At 36.7% G+C, this 22,677-nt stretch overlaps 1 protein-coding gene across 1 annotated transcript in view; it reads right to left on the minus strand.

The window, feature by feature from the left end:
- Luzp2 (leucine zipper protein 2) overlaps positions 1-22,677 on the minus strand; it is a 372,256-nt gene that overhangs the window by 83,470 nt on the left and 266,109 nt on the right. Inside the window, exons 6-7 of the mRNA XM_032893527.1 lie at positions 12,160-12,222; positions 7,155-7,217 (exon numbers count right to left, since the gene is read on the minus strand). Of these exons, the coding sequence (XP_032749418.1) occupies positions 7,155-7,217; positions 12,160-12,222 (126 nt within the window). The remainder of the gene's footprint in view (positions 1-7,154; positions 7,218-12,159; positions 12,223-22,677) is intronic.

Below are 22,677 nucleotides of genomic sequence, written 5' to 3' on the forward strand. Positions count from 1 at the left end.
GTGAGTTGACTTGGAAGCTTCCTACTCTCTAGTGACGTCATAGATGCCTCAAGGTCAACATAACACCTGGCTGCACATTCATTATGGCTTTGTGGGGAATCCTGCACACTCAGCAGGATAAACGTGAGGATGTTTCAGTTATAAAAATTTGGTGGTACACCACAGTGTAGAAAATTGATTTAGCATGTACCTAAAAATATTTAGTTTAAATTGTAGTTTGTTACCATAGCATTAGCCTTGTGTATCTCAAAACGTGTAGGGATCTGCCTTCTCAAAGTGACCTAATCACATAAAAGCTTCTATAAAATGAATCCATGTAACCCTAGACCGTACCCTCTTCAGAAGGTAATACCAGTAAATCAAGGGAACTGCTAACACAACATGCAGCTAGCTCAATTTAAATTACTGGCTCTTTGAATTCTGTAAATGTCTAGGATATTCTAAAAGTGAGAAAAATTAAAAAAAAAATCAAATGCTGTCAGAATAGACTAAGTGGACTGCTCAGACCTCTACAGTAAAGTGAAAGTCATAGACTTTAAGAGTCAGCTTTAACTTTGGCCTTCTCAGAAATGCTAAGTCACAGCCACACATCCTAGATTATTTTTCAGTATGTAAAATTTGTAAACATTCAATAATGCATCTTGGTTTAGCTTGCCTAAAGCCTGGGTATTGTTATTAGAACACCTGGAATCAAACCAGAAATCTATGAGAGTGCTTAATTGTTATTGATGTCTTATAGTCTAAGACGCTGAAATTCTAGCAGCATGCAACTGCAAGGTTCACACCAGTGATACCATTGATATGATAATGTATGATTACTATTTTCTGCAATATTTAATTTAAACAATTTTAATACCGGAAGAAATGTGAGGTGCTGTAGTACAGAGCTAACACAGTTTCTTCTCTATAAAAATATTCACAGGGATATTTATAAGAATAATATTTTAGTCGACTTTAGGGACTTTATAAAATTATTTACTAATCTAATCTTTTGAAGAGATTATTAAATGCTTTGAGATCCGAATTTTAATACTGAATGCCATTTCATTTTCAGAAGTAAATTTGAAGTGTTACTTGCTTTTTCCTGACACAGAGATTGATATTTAGCATGTAGCTTCACAGACTCGGTTTCTAATGTCTAGGGATCTCCTCCTTCAGCTATGTATGATTCTATCCACATTAAACTAAGTGTGCGGGACAAGCAGACATTTGCGTGTATTCATTAGACAAGAGTAAATCTTCATAGAATAACTTTCATATAGCTATTGGTGATTGTTGTAGTCTGATTTGCATATCCATTCTCTGTCATTTTTTTTATTGTGTACTCATCTTGTGTTGAAAGAAACAGGACTAAGTACAAATTATAATGCAGAATATGGAAAATTACATATATCATACATGGAATATAGAGATTTTCATCCTGGAGGAAGACTTACACATCCTTTTCTGGAAGCTGAATTATAATATCTGGAAGTCGTGTGACTTGTGAGTTTTAAAACTGTATAAATAAGGTGATTGGGATATATGGCTGCAATATATATATATATATATATGATATATATATATGGGTGCATATATATATATATGGGTGCATATATATACATATATATATATGGGTGCAATTTCCTTCTTCCAGCTGAGTGGTGTAGTTCAGCACCTGAGTTATCTCTGTTGCCTTCTCCCATCATGCAGGGAACCATGCACTCAGCTGTTTCACAATAACTAAAGAGTTAGCTCTCTTCTTGGTTGAAAGCTGAAATGTTTCTTCTACAGGAACCTCAGGGCTAGAAGCGTCTAAAACAGAAAGCATAGACAGGGGGTAAAGAAGGACCTGGAATTGGGGGCCTATAGAAAATGATGCAGTATGAAGTGTGGTATCTCTATGGGAACAGCAAGTATAACAGAAATAGAAGACAATTTTTGAACAAAATTTCAGGAAAGAAAAAGGACCTAGGCTTTGAAATGTTGTAGATATTAATTGCTAAGTATACATAAGCAGAGGTGGTGCTGTCAGCGCGATTTGCCTGAGTTCTGAGGAAGCTAAAATAGGTAATGTTCCCAGGAGCATCTATTGTGGACAGTCTACTCGCTTACACATGTATATGATAAACAGATTTGACTTGTTTTTCCACATAAGCATTCTGGACCACCTTACACAAAATACTTCTTTGGTAATATAAATCCAGGCCTAATGATTCTACTGCTGTGTTACCACTGGCAAAGACCCCCAATGTACATTTCCCATGAAGTCTGCACTTGCCATCCCATCAGGGATAAAATTTACAGTCGTCTGACTCTCCTTTCTATAAAGTGCTATGGATAATGTCTGTGGCTCAACTTTTTATGCAATTATCTTAAGGGATAACTATCTTCTCTTTCATTATGCATAGGTTAACAAACAGTCCTGTAATTGAATAAATAACAGTAATATTTTAAGAACAAAATTAAGGATATTCACAAGTGTAGATTTGGCCTTGGTTCTTTGTTTTCTGAGATAGTGTCCCACTATATAACCTTGGCTGTCCTGCAAATAGCTATGTGGAGAAAGCTGGCCCAAAGGTCATGGAGATCTGCCTGCCATTGCATCTAGAGTACGAGATTCAAAGGGGGTGTGCCACTAGCCCATGTGTAAATCTAAAATGCCTCCTGTCATGACAGAGGATGAGCATCTAAGGATGTTGCCAACAGAACATTCAAAGGACAGCCATCTGGTTCTGTCAGCTGAAACGGCTTTCATTACCACTAGGATAAACGATAGGCAAACAAGGTTCTTTAAAAATTATAGAAAGTACAGAATCCATGAGTGTTTATAGATTTATTTTACTTTATGGTGATAAGAAAAATGTAAGTTTGGAATCGAGCTATTTCTGTATTTTTCTGTAATTTAACTGGAGAGTATTTGAGGGAAGTATCTACTAGAAATGAGATATGTGCTGTCTTCTGGGTGCTCAACCATGTACCTAAAATGTGCTATGACTTTTACTTTATAATTTCAGACACGAAAATCACCTATGACTAGTATTTATGTGTTTAATTTTCAGAGTAGGAAGCAAAAGTAAGATGAGTAAACATTTATGAGCACTTTCCACCACCATAGCGTTTTATGTGACCTTGTGCCTCTGTGCGCAGAGTTGGATCTGAAGTACCTCCAGACAGTTCCTGAAGGGAAATGATTTTCCCCAAGAGATTCATGATATCGGACTGCTCCTTCTGTACCCAAAAATATGGAATCACCTTAATTTACTGTAAGTTAAAGGCCCTTCTCATGGGGAAGTCTGATTGAGAGGCCAAGGCATAAACTTAACACGATGGCCAGGACAGGAGTATGTAGAGGAAAAGCAGCAAATCCAGGCTCACCCGACCCTCGGATATAAAGAGAAGTTTGCTGCCAGAATGATTGTCTTTATTTTGACTATCCTCAGTAACATCAAGAAATGTTACCGGCTTCACAGCTCCAACCCTTCTATCACACCTCTACAACAGCATTCAATTTCTGCTACAGTGATGAGACACAAATTAGCTAAACGTATCTGAGTAGGGTGGCTCTGCAGAAGCACCAGGCTGCCTACACCAAATATTGACATTTTATAGACTCACTTGACATCAGAGTGCCAGCTAGGAAGGACTGAGTTTTGGAAATTGTTCTCAAAGTTTGGAATGAGAGTTCGAGGTTAGGTGGGAAGGCAATAGAAAAGGGTTATCAGCAATATCCAGAATGGGAAATGGGGTTAAACACAAACATAATAGAATTTACAATGCATTTTGATTTACCAGCATTATGATATGTACTCATAGTCACACTATGACTTCTACACAATTACCACTAGAAAGAGTTCCTGTATGCAAATAAGAGAACTCGCAATTGAGAAACACAAGCTTCCACACAAAAATACTTCCTAAACGTCTAAATTTTCAAAATATGTAATAGCAAACTGGTCCATTTTATAGCTCCCACAAGAAAAAGATGCCTTTTTCTATAAACTTATGAACATTTGCAGTTATTTCCAAATCTTCACTGAACTGTACTTATGGGCTTCACGGTCCTGATCAAGCAGGAGGGCATTGAAGGCATCGAGTAGAACAGACTCCTCTGTAGCTGAGGTGGAACCCATGTACAATAAAAGATTTTGAACAAATGCATGAACTTGCATCATCCAGAACTCTTACATAAAAGTCATGGCATTATATGTAATTCGCTTTAAATCTTTAGGATTGGCTTCTTGCCCTAAAATTGTTAAAAATAAATCTTGAGCTTTCGGTGTATTTTAATATTTGGATATTATCATACATTTTGGAAAAATAAATATAACTTAAAAACTACATGTCACCGCATTTAATAAAAAAATCATGTAATTTTTTAGAATCTTTGTATCTATCTACTATCTATCTCCCTATCATATATCAATCCATCAATCTATCTGTCAATCATCTACTACACATTAGTAGTGTAAATGATAAGGTAAATAAAGCTATCTATGTTTTACATAGAAGCAGCTTGGCCTCAAAACTCATTTGGTTCTAATAAGTTAATGAACTTGTGTGTCTCTTACTCAAGAGTATAATGCTAATGTGATATCTTTTAAATTAGTTATCCAGGAATGCTGTAAGCACTGAAAACATATATGACCATACAATGCACGACTGTTTTTTTTTATTTGTTTCTTATTTTTTATTTGATGATCCCTTTATATGTTTCTGGTTGCTGTGAATACTCTTATTGTATACTCACATCCGAGTATTTAGAGTTAGGATCCACATGAACAAATATCAGCATTTGTCTCTCTAGGTCTGTATTATTTCACTCAATATAATCTTTTCTTGGTCCATCCATTTCTCTGAAAATTTCTCAATTTCATTTTTCTTTTTTCTCTTTTTTTATTGGATATTTTTATTTACATTTCAAATGTTATCCCCTTTCCTGGTTTCGCATCCATAAGCCTACTATCCCCTCCCCCTCCCCCTTCTTCTATAAGGGTGTTCCCCCCTCCCAAACCAACCCCCATTCCTGTCTCCCTGCCCTGACATTCCCCTACACTGGGGGGTCCACCCTTGGCAGGACCAAGAGCTTATCCTCCCATCGGTGCCCGACAAGGCCATCCTCTGAAGTCTTCTATTATGTATCTCTGTCTATGCTGGAATTCACTATATAGATCAGGCTAGCCTTGCACCCACAGAGCTCCACTTGTCTGCCGTCTAAATGCTGGGATTAAAAGCACATGCCATAGTTCCCAGCCTCTCATATGTTTTGAAAATAAATACTAAATACTAAATAACTTCTAGTACATATGAAAATAAATTGTGATGTTTATTTGTAAGGTTCTTTCAAAGGCCTTCATTTCTTCTTTAAGAAATGAAATCCTTGCCTCCTCTACATTGTTGTGTGAGGGTTAGAAAAAACAACATGCTCAAAGCATTGGATAAAGCACAAAATGTTAGTGGCTCACTATGTGTCACCTTTGAGTACTGAGTACTTTCAACTGAACAACACTGGACGAGTCTCAGACATCCCTTACATGAATTTTTCCAACCTTCCTTCCTTTACTATAGAGAGTAAGAGAAACCAGTTCTTCCTCAAAGCAACCATAACTCTGACCAATAAAATACTGTCTTCTGTTAGTCTTTGGAAGGGCTAACTATAAGGACATGCTCTGACCTATAATAGCTAATCACAGGTCATAAATGACACAACATTCCAGGAGTGAGAGGCCAAGCATCAGTATGGACACATGCCAGAAAGGCTGCAGGGAGATGTCACAGACAAGCCCTTTGGAGTATACCTTAATCATTCATGACAGCTACTTCTTTATTCAATCACATTTACACAGAGTTATTTATTCTCTATTGAAATTACTCATAAACAATGACAATTTTCTCCAGGTTTTTGTGGCTTCATGTCTGACAGGTCCAGATGTTTTCTTAGGGCTCTGGGGACTGTGGATTAAAGGGCACCAAATCAAAAGCGGAAAAGCATATATCATGACGTGCCAGGATCATGTGCTACATGTAAATACCAGTTAACATAATCAGAACATTTCTTGTGATTCTAAAGCCCAGATAAGTACTGTACAGCACTCCATCATTTCTCTCTATTCTCAATGAAAAATTTACTTCACTTCCACAGTTAGTAAAATATTTATATCAGTAACAGTAAAACTCAAATTTTCATTTAATGTGATGATTACAGCTAAAATGTGTTAAAAAGTGTGTGTATATATATATATATATATATATATAAATCTTATTTTACTGACATACTATTATAACTACTTATAAAAGCCTAAATGTCTATCCTAGTACTGCAGGTGATAAAAAAAATAGATAGATAAAGAATACAAACCAAGGGCCTTTATTCTCTATGCCTGGAGGAAAATGAATAGGCTAATTTGATTTTGGTTCTGCTAAGGAATTTTCATGAACTTAATTACTCAACACAAAAAGTTCTGTAGTTTTAAAGATAACAAGTATGAAATGAATGCCATGGGGTTAAATCAAGGAAGCTGGGGAAATCTCTCCCTTATTGTTTAATCTTCACATTCTATGAGCACATATGCTCTTCTTTTGACTTTCTTGTTTCATTGGTAAAAAGACCCAAGTATTTAAATCAGTGATAACAAACTTTATCTCTTCCTATAAAGATCTGTATTTTAGTCACATCTGCAAAGTCTCCTGTGACAGAAGATAATGTTCATGAAGACCAGGAATACAGAACTGAGAATCTCCAAGGATAGCCATTCATCTCTTCACATTCTAAGTGGATTCAGATTTCTAAAGTTCAGATGTTGATAAGATAGACCTGTGGTTGAATGGGTCAGTAAACTTTTGCTAAGATTGCAAGGTCACTAGTAAAATGTATGGGCTGAAACTTTCTCAGAGTATCCTGTATTTTATGGAAATCTACCAAAGACAATTCACCTAAATTCTTAATGACCATAAAGACTTACAGGCGCTTTAACTACAGTAGAATCAAATCTGCCTCTGACAACCAATGGACCTTTATTCTTAACTAAGAGGTAAGAAAATAGAGGGAATCCAAAATCAGCCAAGAGCAATTCTACATTACAAGTCTAGCAACTACAATTAGTTCAAGTAATATTTTTGGCAGCTTAGGTGTTGTTGGGCTAGCATTTTGGAGTGGAAGCAGGAAAGATGCTTACCTTAAATAACAAGTCTTTCTTCCCATAACGGAGCTCTTTCAGCTGTGCTTGGATTTTTTTGGACTGTAAAAGTGGAGATATATATTAGTGCCTATGATCACTTGTATTTTCAGTTCCTAAGTGAAGTTTTGAAGTTTTTTACACTGCACAGAAATAAATGTTTCAGCCTAGTCAAATGGAATTCCGTAATTTGGATAATCAACAGAGAAGACTAAACTTAACTTTGACTCAGCCATGCAGACATCTGGGTCAGGAAGCAAGAATTCATGGTCTGCTAAAAAATGTATATGTTTACAAAGGTGTTATTTAGATAAGCATTCTGTATTCTACTCTATACCAAACATACAAAATTTTAAGTGGCAAATGCATGAGTGATGTATAAATGCAGTTGTCTCTGTTTTTATTTAATTACTTTTTAAGATCAGTGATGGGTAAGTGTAAATGGATGGCCAGGTTTTAATTCTCTGTATTTCCAATTGAGACCAGCAAAGAAATACACAGAATGGCAAATTCTATGATTCAAGGGTGAAGGGGGCTGCAGAGATAGAGACATTTTGCAGGGTCATTATAAATATAAAAATGCTAAACTCAGTTGCCCCTCGTAGCCTATTGCTACATGCATTTATGTGTATCATAGTAATTTATCTCTAAACCAAAGAAGAAAACTATGTATTCTCAGCCTTTCAGTAAAGATGCAGTTACCAATATTTAATGTGTTTCCTGAGTTTCTACTATTGAAATAATGCATCCTCATACTTCACTGGGGAGAAATGTTCACATGGGCATATACACACATGAACATATACACACGAGCTTGAGCAAATGTACAAAACTTAAGAAAGAATAGTAGGTGTTCGCTTCTTTAACATGCATCCTAAAATCATAATAATGTGAAGATTAGCACGCTGTATGATCTGAAATTACAGGAAAATTTGTGAAGTGGTTCAGGACAGCTTTACTTATGAACTCACTGCAACTGTGATAGCATAAACAAAGTCCTTTAAACCCTGGCCAAACCAAATTCCAGGAAGGGAAAAATTAGTCTTTCCCAGGGATGAGTATTCAGATTGGTTATCCAATACTAAGTGGTCAGCCCTAGAAACACGTACATGCAGACAACACTCAGCAGGGCCAAAAGATTGTATTTACATATTTTATATGCATATGTAACAAAGTGATTAAAAGCATAGGCTGTGAACTGGAGAGGGAACAGAGATCAGGAGCATGGGAGGAACATGAGGGATGAGAGGAAAAAGGGAGTGATGTGAATAGATTATATATAAATTAAAAGAATATTTCTTAAAAAAGAAGTTGCTAACAGGGCCAACCAATGTTATTTTGTTTGTTTGTTTGTTTGTCTGTTTATAAATGTATCTCATGCTTATCAAAAGTTAGCTTTTTTTGATAGGGGCAGTGAGTGTGTCTTATGTTGAGAAGACCAAAAGTTAAGAGTGAGGACATAGGGTTGTCAATGGCTATTAATAAAAAAAAATATATGTGACTCTTCAACCCCTGGAACTTACTCTTTTACTTTGGAATTAATACTTCCTCTAACTATTCTCCTTCAAAGCTTCCCAAGTGTTCCAAAATAATGAATACTAATTCAGAGCCTAGCTTCAGACTAATTTTTTTTTCTATGATGATTCTGATTGACATGGCTGTAAGTACTTGTGCCACTCATTTAGTAAAGGACAATCCTGTCCCAGTCTGGTACTCAGGACTCTTGGATAGCCAAAGAATCTCCCAGGGAAACAGACTTTCTCTCACATAATGTTGATAAGCGTGGATGGGAATTGGCCGATCACTACTGCACATAGTATGTATTGTATGACCTGTCCAAGGCCATCTTCTCTCTTCCTGATAATTAGTGCTTTACTTCTCAGTAAGGACAAAGGACTAATTTTATTCATCTGTGATATCCATTTACAACCTATTTTACAAGGAAGGTGTACAGTATGATTTAAATGTTTCATTATAACCATCAATATTTAAAATGCTTTGATAGCTCTTTTAGTATATAAAACTAGAATTAAATCGAGATTTCCATTTTTCTACATTTAGTGACTACATCATGGTAGTTTTCTTGGACTTTGTTATCAGGAAGATAACATGAATTGTTCATACTCCCATGTCATCTGCATCTCACAGTCCAGACCTAATTATCAGTACACGAATAAGCCAACTCCTCTCTGAGGCTTTTACAAAGACTATACAAAAACAAATACATCCGAAGGAACGTATCTATTGTGGAATGCATGCTAATTTGAACTTATATAATATGCTGCTTTAGCTTGTCAGTCATATTTAGGTAAGTTAAAATTATCAAAAGAGAGAAGCCTTTAACAAATGATAGAACATTTGGGATCACAATAATTTTACATTTACTACGTAGATAATTGTAAATGCAATATTAAATTTCAGATCATGGAGATCATGGAATCTGCATGTGCATGAGCTAATTAAAGCTGGGAATAATGATAATGACAACTAGAAGAAAATGACAGTGAGGTTGTAGGCAGCCATGAAGGAACATTTTAGCTCCTTAGTCTCATTTAGAAGACAAGTGTCTGAGATTCTATCTTACAAATTTATGTTCAAATAACTTTCCTTTTAAGAAATAATAGTGCTGGTGATGGCAGATGGTGTTGATAGTATTTTCTGTTTATAATGTTGTTGTATAACTATTTTCTCTGAATTGAATCATTCACTTTTAGAGGGAGGAGGGAGGCTCCGAAGACGTGGAAAGCTAATGATTTTTCAGCAGGCTCAGGAAGCCCAGGGATTCAGAAGACTTCTGGCAGCTTCAGCAAAGTCATATAAACGGTGTCAATTGCTGGGTAGATGGGATCTGTAACTCACTAAGCTGTCTTCAATCGTGCACCATGGCCAGAGATACAGCTTTCTCAGGTTGTTGCCTAGGCTGTGGTGAGGATTTAGTGATGCTCTTATTCAGTGAATGCTTTTATTCATTCTGCTTCTAGTGCCCTATGTGCAGTGAGTACACATTCGTTCACATCTCTGCAGGAATGTTCTTCTATGCAAAATCACAGTGCATTTTACTCCTGCGCCAGTATAGAGTTGAGAGTCAGCGACTCAGAAGATGAGCTCCTTTCAGCTTCTCTCCAGCAGAGAGGACTGTCGTTTTCTTTTGAATTATAATGATGAATCAAATAACAAGATTTTGCACATATTGTTTGGTAAAATACTGTTGTGACAGTGTAAACATTTCCCTTGTTACCCGGAATATTAAGCTCTAATATTGTTCTATAAATATTTAACAAGCTACGGTAAAAATGAATAAATTATGTGAACTTACTGCATTTCAAACATTAAGGAAATAATATGAGGAACATAGCATTGAACAAATGAGATTTAATTTTCACTGAGCTGAGGGAAAATATAAACATTCTTGAATGAAGAGAGTAAACTATAAATGTAGGGACTATTTAATTTTACTACTTAATTTTCTAAACATCAGCGATGTCTCTAGTGATCCCTTCCCTCATGTACTTGAATTTTGTGGGAATCCTGGTAAACTACTTATTGTCTTATATTGTAGCTTTTGCCAGGATATTTTTTATTTTTGTGTTTCTTGAGATAGTCTTGCGTAGCTCAGGTGTCCATCAAAATCACTATCCTAGCTGAGAATGACTTTGGAACTTTGATCTTCCTGACTCTATAACCCAAATGCTGGTATTAAAGATGTCTGCATCCCATGTATCTTAGACCCTTTGTATTCACAACATCACCCCACTGACTATGCCACATTTGTCGCATTTTAACAATCCTAACATTATGAACAAGGTCATGCTTATTTCTGTTCATATTAAGCAAAATGTAATGAAATAAAATGCTTCCCTGGATTGGATCTACAAACTACTCAGTTTTATTTTTCTACTCAGGAAGAATCAACATTTGCTTTCTATGTCTTAAAGCTTTCCACCCAATGGCATATATTGTTGGAAACTGTTTCTCCAAAGGATTGTATCACATGTAAACTGAGTTATAATGTTTTTTCATAATGACTTTTTCTTAGAATACGTCTTGAAGTCTTGGAATTGCCTAATATGTGAACTTGATTTGACAAAGAATGAGGAAAATTGTATTTTTTTCTTTACTGAAGAACTCATGACAGCATTTCTTGCTACCAAGAAAATTCTCCTTTTACATCTATAGAAATGTGACAGGAATGGATTCGGGAGAAAAGGGAAGTGAGGTAATATTACAGTTAGACAATGATAGATCTGTTTGAGCAGTTTTTAGCCTCTCTTAGTAAGTTTCCTTCCTTCACAGGCATCAGGTCTTCCTAGAATAGAAAAGTTTTCATGTCTGTTCCTTATTATTTATGGGATTGTTCATGTGCAATTTGTCTATGCATGCTTACTAAGTACTCATGGGACACAGGGAATCTCTTCTCTTCTCTTTGAATTATACTGGTTTGTAAACTTCAGTATTACTCTACCCCTGTCTTTAATAGTCCCTACACATTATGGTTCTATATTACTCTTAGGATCAGGTCAGAACTAGATAAAGCTGACTACTGTGGTTAGATATGTATTATTAATAATAATGTTTGCCAACTCCTTGAGTAATACCTGAGAAAATCTTGCTGCAATGAAAAACAAACCATCAAACAAACAAACAAACAAATAAACAAACAGGTGTATTTGTTAGGTAAGGTAAAATTAACCCCAGAAATTTTTTGGTAGATGTCACAAAGCAAAAGGATAATTCACTGGGCATCTAGCAATTTTCTACTGGGGAGATTTGATTCATACAAGTGAGCTAGTAGTTAGAAAAGCATCTTATGAACATATCATCGAATATACTTTTAATTTTTCATTTGACCAGTGTTAGAATAATTAGATACACATAAAAATACAATGCAAATTACTTCCTATTCAAAGTTTTCATTATTAGAGTAAAAGTTATTAGATCTTTAGATTATGCAAGATTTGACTTAATATCAAGTCATTAAACTTACGAAAAGATCATATTTACTCACCTCTTCTGCATGAATCCCACACAGCTTGCTTCCTGACAACAATTTGTTTTTCAAACTTTTATTCTGAGGAAAAGAAAGAGAATTTTACACAAAAAGTGGTCAGTTATTAAGAACACTCAATAAATTATGCCATATCATTCTACGTTTGGCTCACAGATTAAAGCTATGTGTTATCTAAAGAATTTGTAGGAGTTTATCATTCATTCTAAAACCATTTGTCAATTAAAAAGTTCATGAATTAATATTAGGATAGTCACTCAATACGATAAAACCTTGGTCAATGATATGGTCAAGTAGGTCAAGGTACTTGCCACTCAGGGTGACGACTGAAAATTGATCAGAAGACTCACATGATGGCAGAAGAAAACTCACTCCCAAAAGTGGTCTTCTGATCTCCACAGGCATACCATGACACATGCGGACACACATGCACACACACAATGGGCACACATAAAAATATAAAGAAAAAAATAAAACCTTTATCTGTACTTAGGTTTCTTTATTTTTACATGTAGTTTTATAAAATAATCTCTGCTTTACGTCAGCACTCCATGATACCTTCTGCAAGCATCTCTCCCATGGAACCTGCATGAGGAACATCTTATTCTTCATTAAAATAAAGCCACATACTCAACAGAGCATCTGTGTTACCCCCGAAGACCAGTTTTAGAATCTCATAACTTATGGATAGACTTCATATACAAAGTTTCTTCATGTTTAAAAGCTAGTTCTAATTCCAGACCTCAGAAATGAGGAATCTGTCAATCTCATAAATCTTCTAACATTGGCAGACACTGCTAAGTAAATATTTGTTTCTCTGACTCTTCCTGACCATATGAGAACAACCAGAGTTGTGGGTCACAGGTTGTGATGTTGATTGTGTGCAGGCTGGGGCTAGTGGGCTGCTGTACCACTGAGATGTAGGCCTCACAACCATTCACCTCCATATGAAAAGTACAGAGAAATCTACACAAAAGTGAAATATTATTAATTCCATCCCTAAAATGTATTCTTATTGTCTCTCTTCCTTTGAAGCTCCATTTGACAGTTCATTAAAAAGCCAGTTTTAGTTTCGCTCTCATGTTCTTACCTTCTCACTCCTCAGAACAAAATCCAAAATATAGGACAAGAGTCCCATTGTTTTCAATTGAAAATCTCACAGAGATTATAAACTGTAAACACTGCACTTTTCAAAGTACAGAGAACCTAACACGTTTATTTGAGTTTTTATTCTTCCTTAATGAGCATTTCTTTCTTTTTTTTTCAGGAAGAAAGAACAATGTTTATTCTATATGGAGATATGATCTATGACAATTCTTCTCTAAAATGTCTTTCTTTTTCCTTCCATTTTTTATTAAATTGAGTATTTCTTATTTACATTTCAAATATTATTCCCTTACCCGGTTTCCTGTCCATCAGCCCCCTAATCCCTACCTTTCCCCTTCTATATGGGTGTTTCCCTCCACATCCACCCCCAATTACCACCCCCCAACAATACCCTACACTGGGAGTCCAACCCTGGCAGGACCAAGGGCTTCCCCTTCCACTGGTGCCCCAACAATGCTATTCACTGCTACATATGAAGTTGGAGCCCAGGGTTAGTCCATGTATAGTCTTTGGGTAGTGGCTTAGTCCCTGGAAGCTCTGGTTGGTTGGCATTGCTGTACATATGGGGTCTCGAGCTCCTTCAAGCTCTTCCAGTTCTTTCTCTGATTCCTTCAACAGAGGGTCCTGGTCTCAGTTCAGTGGTTTGCTGCTAGCATTCGTCTCTGTATTTGACATGTTCTGGCTGTGTTTCTCAAGAGAGATCTCTATCTGGTTCCTGTCAGCCTGCACTTCTTAGCTTCACCCATCTTATCTAGTTTTGGTGGAGATATATATGTATATATGTATATATGTATATATGTATATATGTATATATGTATGTATGTATATACGTATATACGTATATATGTATATATGTATATGTGTATATGTGTATATGTGTATATATGTATATATATGTATATATGCATGCCACATATGGGGCAGGCTCTTAATGGCCGATCCTTCAGTCTCTGCTCCAAACTTTGCCTCCCTATTCTCTCCTATAGATATTTTTGTTCCCCTTTTAAAGGAGTGAAGCATCTGCATTTTGGTCAACCTTGAGATTCATGTGGTCTGTACATCTTGGGTAATTCGAGCACTTTGGCTAATAATCACTAATCATGTGTGTTTTTCTGTGATTGTGTTACCTCACTCAGGATGATACTTTCTAGTTCTATCCATTTGCCTATGAATTTCATGAAGTCATTGTTTTTGATAACTGAGTAGTACTCCATTATATAGATGTACCACATTTTCTGTATCCATTCCTCTGTTGAAGGCCATCTGGGTTCTTTCTAGCTCCTGGCTGTTATAAATAAGTCTGCAATGAACATGGTGGAGCATGTGTCTTTGTTGTATGCTGGAACATCTTTTGGGTATATGCCCAGGAGTGGTATAGCTGGGTCCTCAGGTAGTGGAATGTCCAATTTTCTGAGGAACCCCTAGACTGATTTTCAGAGAGGTTGTACCAGTTTTCAATTCCACCAACAATGGAGGAGTGTTACTCTTTCTCCACATCCTTGCCAGCATCTGCTGTCATCTGACTTTTTGATCTTAGCCATTCTGACCAGTGTGAGGTAGAATCTCAGGGTTGTTTTGATTTGCATTTCCCTGATGACTAAGGATGTTGAACATTTCTTTAGGTGCTTCTCAGTCATTCAATATTCCTTAGCTGTGAATTCTTTGTTTAGCTCTGTACCCTATTTTTAATAGGGTTATTTGGCTCTCTGGAGTCTAACTTCGTGAGTTCTTTGTACACTTTGGATGTAGGATTGGTAAAGATGTTTCCCCAATCTGTTGGTTTCCATTTTGTCCTAATGACAGTGTTCTTTGCCTTATATAAGCTTTGCAGCTTTATGAGATCCCATTTGTCGATTCTTGATCTTAGAGCATAAGTCATTGGTGTTCTGTTTAGGAAAATATTTCCAGTGTCCATGTGTTCAAAACTTTTGCCCACTTTTTCTTCCATTGATTTGAGTTTGTCTGGTTTAATGTAGAGGTCCTTAATCCACTTGGACTTGCTTTGTACAGGGTGATAAGAATGGATCGATTTGCATTCTTCTACATGCTGACCTCCAGTTGAACCAGCACCATTTGTTGAAAATGTTATCTTATTTCCATTGGATGGTTTTGGATCCTTTGTCAAAAATCAAGTGACCCTAGGTGTGTGGGTTCATTTCTGGGTCTTCAATTCTATTCCACTGATCTATCTGCTTGTCTCTGTACCAATACCATACAGTTTTTTTTATCACTATTGCTCTGTAATACTTCTTGAGTTTAGGGATGGTGATTCCTCTAGAAGTACTTGTATTGTTGAGAATAGTTTAAACTGTCCTGAGTTTTTTATTCCAAATGAATTTACAAATTGCTCTTTCTATGTCTATGAAGAATTGGATTCGAGTTTTGATGGGGATTGCATTGAATCTGTAGATTGCTTTTGGTAAAATGGCCATTTTAATATATTAACCTGCCAATCCATGAGCATGGGAGATCTCTCCATCTTCTGAGATCTTCTTCGATTTCTTTCTTCAGAGGCTTGAAGTTCTTATTGTACAGATCTTTTACTTGCTTGGTTAAAGTCACACCGAGGTACTTTATATTATTTGGGTCTATTATGAAGTGTGTCGTTTCCCTAATTTCTTTCTCGGCTTGTTTCTCTTTTGTGTAGAGGAAGGCTACTAATTTGTTTGAGTTAATTTTATACCCAGCCACTTTGCTGACGTTGTTTATCAGGTTTAGTAGGTCTCTGGTGGAACTTTTGGAGTCACTTAAGTATACTATCATATCATCTGCAAATAGTGATATTTTGACTTATTCCTTTCCAATTTGTATCCTTTTGACATCCTTTTGTTGTCTGATTGCTCTGCCTAGGACTTCGAGAACTATATTGAATAAGTAGGGAGAGAGTGGGAAGCCTTGTGCAGTCCCCGATTTTAGTGGGATTGCTTCAAGTTTCTCTCCATTTAGTTTAATGTTAGCTACTGGTTTTTCTGCTATAGTCAAGTTAGGTTGTCACTTCCTATTCCAGACAGCCTAAATAGGCCAGTCGTCTTAGAGTACAAACTGCTACTGTGTCCCCCATGTCTACACTCATTTCATTTTCTGTTAGTGTTTATGAAAATTTCTGCTTACACATGGTGAGAGCACCCTTTATTCCAACTGCTTGTACAAAAAGGTAAGGAGAGAGAGAATGAGAGGAATGAGGAGAGAGAGGGGGAGATAAGGAGAAATGGACAGAGAAGGAGAGAGAGAGAGAGAGAGAGAGAGAGAGAGAGAGAGAGAGAGAGAGAGAGAGAGAGAGAGAGAGAGAGAGAGAGAGAGAGAGAGAGAACCTACAAGGTATTTGTTTTGATTATGGATCAACTACAGAAATGAGGAAAGTAAAAAGGAAACATTACCATGTAGGGAAACAGGAAAGCAATAAAGAGGAAAACATCAGGGTACAAATGATATAGTCTGGGCAATGAAAAAAGCAGGGCTTTAAATAAGGATACAGGGAGGGAGGGAGGAGAATAAAATAAAAGTAAGGCTGTTTGAAAAGTTTTCAGAAATTGAAAGGGTTTGTAACCCCATAAGAACAGTAATACTAACCCACCAGAGCTCCCAGCGACTAAACCACTACCCAAAGAGTACACATGGACAGACCCATAGCTCCAGCTGCATATGCAGCAAAAGATGGCCTTGTTGGGCACCAATGGGAGGAGAAGCCCTTGGTCCTGCCAAGGCTGGACCCTGCAGTGTAGGGGAATGTCAGGGCTGGGTGGTGGGAAGAGGTAGGTGGTTGGGTGGGGGAGTGGGGATAACATTTGAAATGTAAACAAAAAATATTCAATTAAAAAAAGAAAAAAATCATACTATTAACTGTTGGCATTTTATCTAGGGTCTGTCTCATAGTTGCCTGGCAACAGTCAGGTATGCCTGACTCACTATAAAAGGTGCTACTTGCCCCTTCCTCTCTCTCTTGCTCTTTTGCTCTCTCCTCTTGTTCTTTCTCCCTATCTTCTCTCTCCCCTTTCCTCCCCTCTCCAAGTGCTCATGTCTGGCCTCCTCTCTCTCTCTCTCTCTCTCTCTCTCTCTCTCTCTCTCTCTCTCTCCCTCCCCCCCCTCTCTGACTTTCTCTCAACTCTCCTCCCCATGCCCTGAATAAACTCTATCCTATCCTATACTGCCATGTGGATAATACATCAGGGAGAAGGGATGCCTCAGCATGAGCCTGCAGAGACACGCTCTTCCCTAACACCAAGGTGGTAGCCTCCCACCAAACATATTCCTGCCTCCTCATTCTTTTCTAAAAACACAGCATTAACTATTTACCTACAAACCTATACATGTAAGTCTGTGTATACAGATGCATATATAGTTTAAATGAAATGTTCTCATCTGGGCTGACAATATTCCCTTCAACAGTAAAAGACCACCTAAGAAAAACATCACCACCGTGCTGGGATACAGATCTGTAGTTCCTTTATTAAGCACAAACTCTGACCCAGATGGCTCCACCTTACAGGAAAACTGCAGGTATGAGACAAAGTCTAGAAGGAATGTCTTCCACAACAAACCAAGGCCAACTGGGCAGGGAAGTGCAGAGGAAAGGACTCAAATAATGGAGATAAAATATAGAATTTGTAGCGAAGCAAAGAACAAAAAATTGAAATTACTGAGTCAAATATACTGTTTGAACAATCTCTACTATTTCTATCAGCTAACTAAACAATATATGTGAAATAATAAAAAGTGTTCATTATTGGTATCTAGGGAAGATGTCAACTAACTGCAGATCTTCACTGTTCCATTTATTTTCAAATTCAGTCTCCTGTTCTGCAGCAGATCACCCGCTGAACATCCTACATGTTCCCATCTCCATCTCCATTAGATCACACAACTCTTTTCCTCTTAACGATCCCTGAGACATATTGCTTTACTTTTGCCCCAACTCCAATGTTCAACCCATGGGAACCCACAGGACTCCACTGACAGGGAAGCAAGAGGGCTCACTGCAGATCATCACCTTTCCCTCCACTCCTTTATGGTCACTTCCCTGTCTCATCACAGATAATAGCAGACCCTCTGCTCTGGCCTCTCTCCACTATCTCTCTTCATTCCCAGAGGACTAAGCAGATCCTTATGGGATCTCCTGCTTTTCTGCCTCATTTATTCCCCCAACTCTGGCAGAAATCACCACCCCCTCCAGCTAGAATCCATTCCTATGTTTCAGCTTCTAATACCCAGGAACACATTTTACCTGGAACCCCGAGTGGTCTCACCTATTAGAGTTCTGAATTTTCTACTAGGCACCACCAAACTTTCCTAAAACCAGAGAGAGCAAAAGAAACCAAGGAACAAAACACCCATGCAACAACAAGAATAGATACCAGTACCCAGAATTACAGAATTATATGTTCCCAATCCAAGACACCAGTGTAAAAACACAATCAATAACAGTCAGGATAATATGTCTTCACTAGAGACCAATAACCTATCACAGCAGTCCCTGGATATTCCAACATGGCTGAAGGCCCAAAACAAACAACAACAAAACAAAGAAACAACCCCCCCCAAACAAAACACCTTGAAATAGTCTTCATGAGATAGGGTTTCTTAAAGAGGAAATGAATAAAATATTTAAAAATGTCTGTGAAAAGAAATGAATTGAAGAGTTCAAAAACTAAAAACAAAAAAAGTAGGGAAATAAACTAGGGAAAATTGGAACAGAAAATTAGGAACCCAAACAGAAAACTCAGAGACAAGCCTTACCAACAGAATACAAGAGGTGGAAAGAGAATCTCAGACATTGAATTCACAAAGAAGAAATGCATACCTTGGGCAGAGAAATATTATAATACAATATCCTGCCACAAGATATTCAGGAAACTCAGAACACTATAAAAGATCAAACTTAAAAATAATAAGAATAGAAGAAGGGGAAGAAAGTCAGGTCAAATCTCAGTAAATATTCTCAATAAAATCATAGAAGAAAAATTCCCTAGTCAAAAGAAGGTGCCCATGAAAGTAGAAGAAATATACAGAACACTAGTCTCAACCAGAACAGATAATTCCCTGGTGACAAAATCAAAAGACTAAATATACAGGACAAAGAAAGACCATTAAAAGCTGAAAGAGAAAAAAGACTAAGTTACCAACAAAACAAAGGCAGATATATTGGCATTACACATGACTTCTTAATGGAGACCTAAAGCCCAGAAGACTGGATGGGTGTCCTGTAGAGTTGAAGAGACCATAGATGGTAAGCCAGACTACTGTAGACAGCAAAGTTTTCAGTCACCATAGATGAAGAAAATAAGACATTCCATTATAAAGACCAATTTAAACATAGCTACCTTCAAATCCAGCCTACAGAAAGCATTAAGGAAAACTCCAACTTAAAGAGGTTAACTACAACCAATCAAACCCAGGAAATACATAAAGCAGATCAGCAAATCAAAAGAGGGGAAACAGTCAAAGGTTTCTTCACATGGACGATCACTGAGTCTTTAAAGTATGTCAGAGCAGGCCCCAAACCCAGCAGTGGTCAGCCAAGACAAAGGTATTCTTTTGTTTTTTATGCTCAAGTTTTCAATATTGAGTGTTAAATTCATTCTTAGTTATGCAGTGACATTTGTCTTTCAGACTCTGTTTTCGGTCTCGGTAATAGAAACATGAATTGTGTCCTAAATGTTCTCAAATTGCCTACTTTCCTAATTAGGGAAAACAATGCATACAAAGGCAAATGGATGAGAGACAAAGGTTCATTGCATAGGCATTGACAAAGGAGCATTTAAATCTGCAACTCACCTTCTGGATGTATATTCACACTGTTATATGAGAAACCCTATTATAAGAAAATATACACAATTCTTTCCGAAATTCTTAGAAAAAATTGACAGTCCGTACATGTGTATAAATATACATATGTATATGTTCATGTACTTATAGAAGATTACATGGAAATGACACAACTTGTAAGCCTTTTGAATACGGTAATATAATGATAACTAAAAACGCAGAAATAATGGTATCCATATTTTGAATTCAAATGGATAAAACTTATATGTGTGAGCTTAAATCTAAAAGACAATGAGCATTTCATATGATTCTATGGTGGGATTATGGTCTGTCTCCAGGATATATAGTGTTTTTCTAATAGAATTTAGCATTTAACTAGGATTTCTCAGAACCAATATTATCCAAATGAAAAATGTCAATATGTACAGCAACAAGGATTAAGCTGTGAATAGTCTGTACACATTGTTATGGGGGTAGTGGGTTTTTTTGTTGGTTTGTTTGCTTTTGTTTGTTTCTTTCTTCTTTTTTTTGCTCCAGCATTCATTTTCAATGGATGTAAATCAACAATGATTGTGAATGGGTGGAGGAAGGGAAGGAGAATTCTTAATGAAGACTATGTAATATAAGGGCAAACGTGAAGATCCATCACAAGTGGCATGTCTGCCCTGTTTCTTCATCTGACCACAGATGAGCATCTTCCATACAGACCTTCTAAACAGCATTTCTACAGTCTTTGTTTCTGTGATGGTTCTTGGGAATTTAAAGGGAGTAATAAAATAAATATTTGATAAACTAGATAAAAAAACATGTTCTTATATCTTGAGAAATGGAAACCATGTTGGGCAAATGTGTTATTCAGTGCTCACAAATTATTATTAATCCCAAGGAACATGGATTGTTCATATTTTATCCGTACCCACTGACAGTTCCTGGCATGTGTTGTAAGTTCAAAAGCTGTGATTCTTAAGCAAGTATCTACCATAGCCTTACTTACCAGCATCATATAAGTCCTCAACAATGTTAGCTGTGTTAATGAATTTTATAAAGATTATGAACTTGATATGATGATTCTGTAAATAAAAAGCGACATTCCTAGAGGATCAGGCAGAAGTTACTGAAGTACTAAAGTACAAGGTAGACCCTGTGAACTGTTGATTTCAATATTTACTCTTGACTGGGTTCAGAAATAAACTGGCATAAAGACAAAATCATCCTTACACTTCTTGGCAATCCACCTTGCACTTATATCTGAACTGTTTAGCAATGGTGTTTAATAGCACACACTGCCTCTATCTTGAAGCACAAGTACAAATATAATAACAGTTTCATATTTGGCAAATCTTTTAAATTATTATTTTCATGTCTATGGGTATATTGTCTGCATGTATATTGGTGCAACGCATGAATTCAGTGCTCCAGAGACTAGAAAATGGTGTCTGATCATCTAAACATTGTCCTACAGAGGATTGTTAGTCACTGTCTGAATTGAATTGAACCTTGGTCTCTGTTATAAATAACTATGTACAAGCCTCCATATACAAACCACTGAGCCATCTTTCCAGCCCTGCAAGCAAATCTTTTTAATAAACACATCCTTTAAATATGGGTTTTATCTTTGGTGGTAATCTTTCAACAGATCTCACAAAGCAGCTTAAAAGAATAGCATCTCTAGGTTTGCAAAACAGATCTAAGACCACAAGCACAGTAACTCTTGTCTAGATATAGATTAAAAACAACAACAATATCAACAAAACAGCAGATTACTATCCATTTGAAAATATTTCCAGATACTATCAGACAGTAAACAGTTATTAATAATGATTAGATGGTTTACACATGAAATTATAGGGCAGGGATTGTATGTAATATATGGAAATCCTGGGATGCTTAACAAAATAGGCTTGAGTCTGATGGAAAGAATCACCTACAATCAAAGATGGTGTCAACCAATGAAAGGCAACAAATCTGTGCACTTAATTACAAAGTGGAATGATGAGGCCTCAGTGACTTTTCATGATGAAAATTAGATGCTAAGCAAACTTAATATTGTCAAATAAAACTGTATGTAAATGTATTTATCACATTCCTTTTTCAATTAAAATGAAATATACCACTGTGGCCAGGATGTTGAAAAGGTGCAGAGTTGTACATTAATTTCTCCTAAGTGCAATTAAATCTAAACTAAGGAAAAACACCTGCAGTGCTTTATCCAAAATAAACCCAGATGTTGCTGCGTCTCACCATGGAAAGTATCTTCTCTTTTAGAACCTCTTAACTCTGGTAGTGCAGAGGCAATGTTAATGGACTTCCTTGGGCTCATATTTCTTTCTGCTTAAATGCTTTTCTTTTCTATAATGGATACAAAATGGATTTGCTTTTTTCCAATATGTCATGTTGCAAATGGAAAGCTTATATTGCACACTGTAGGTGCCATGGGGTTTGGATGGATATACGAACACAGACACTTTGCTCCACAAAGGTTGGCAGAGGCAACATTTTAAAAATTCTGTGTCTGCCTCAGATCAGGCTGTTGGAGAAAATGATATAGACAAGGCAGCTTACAAATAACAGACATGGATTTCGTTTATTGTTTTAGAGTTTGGAACATTCTAGACCAAAGTTCTAGGGAACTGAACACCTGATGAGGAG

Source organism: Rattus rattus, chromosome 2, assembly GCF_011064425.1.
Source record: "Rattus rattus isolate New Zealand chromosome 2, Rrattus_CSIRO_v1, whole genome shotgun sequence".
Classification (NCBI taxonomy): Eukaryota; Metazoa; Chordata; class Mammalia; order Rodentia; family Muridae; genus Rattus; species Rattus rattus.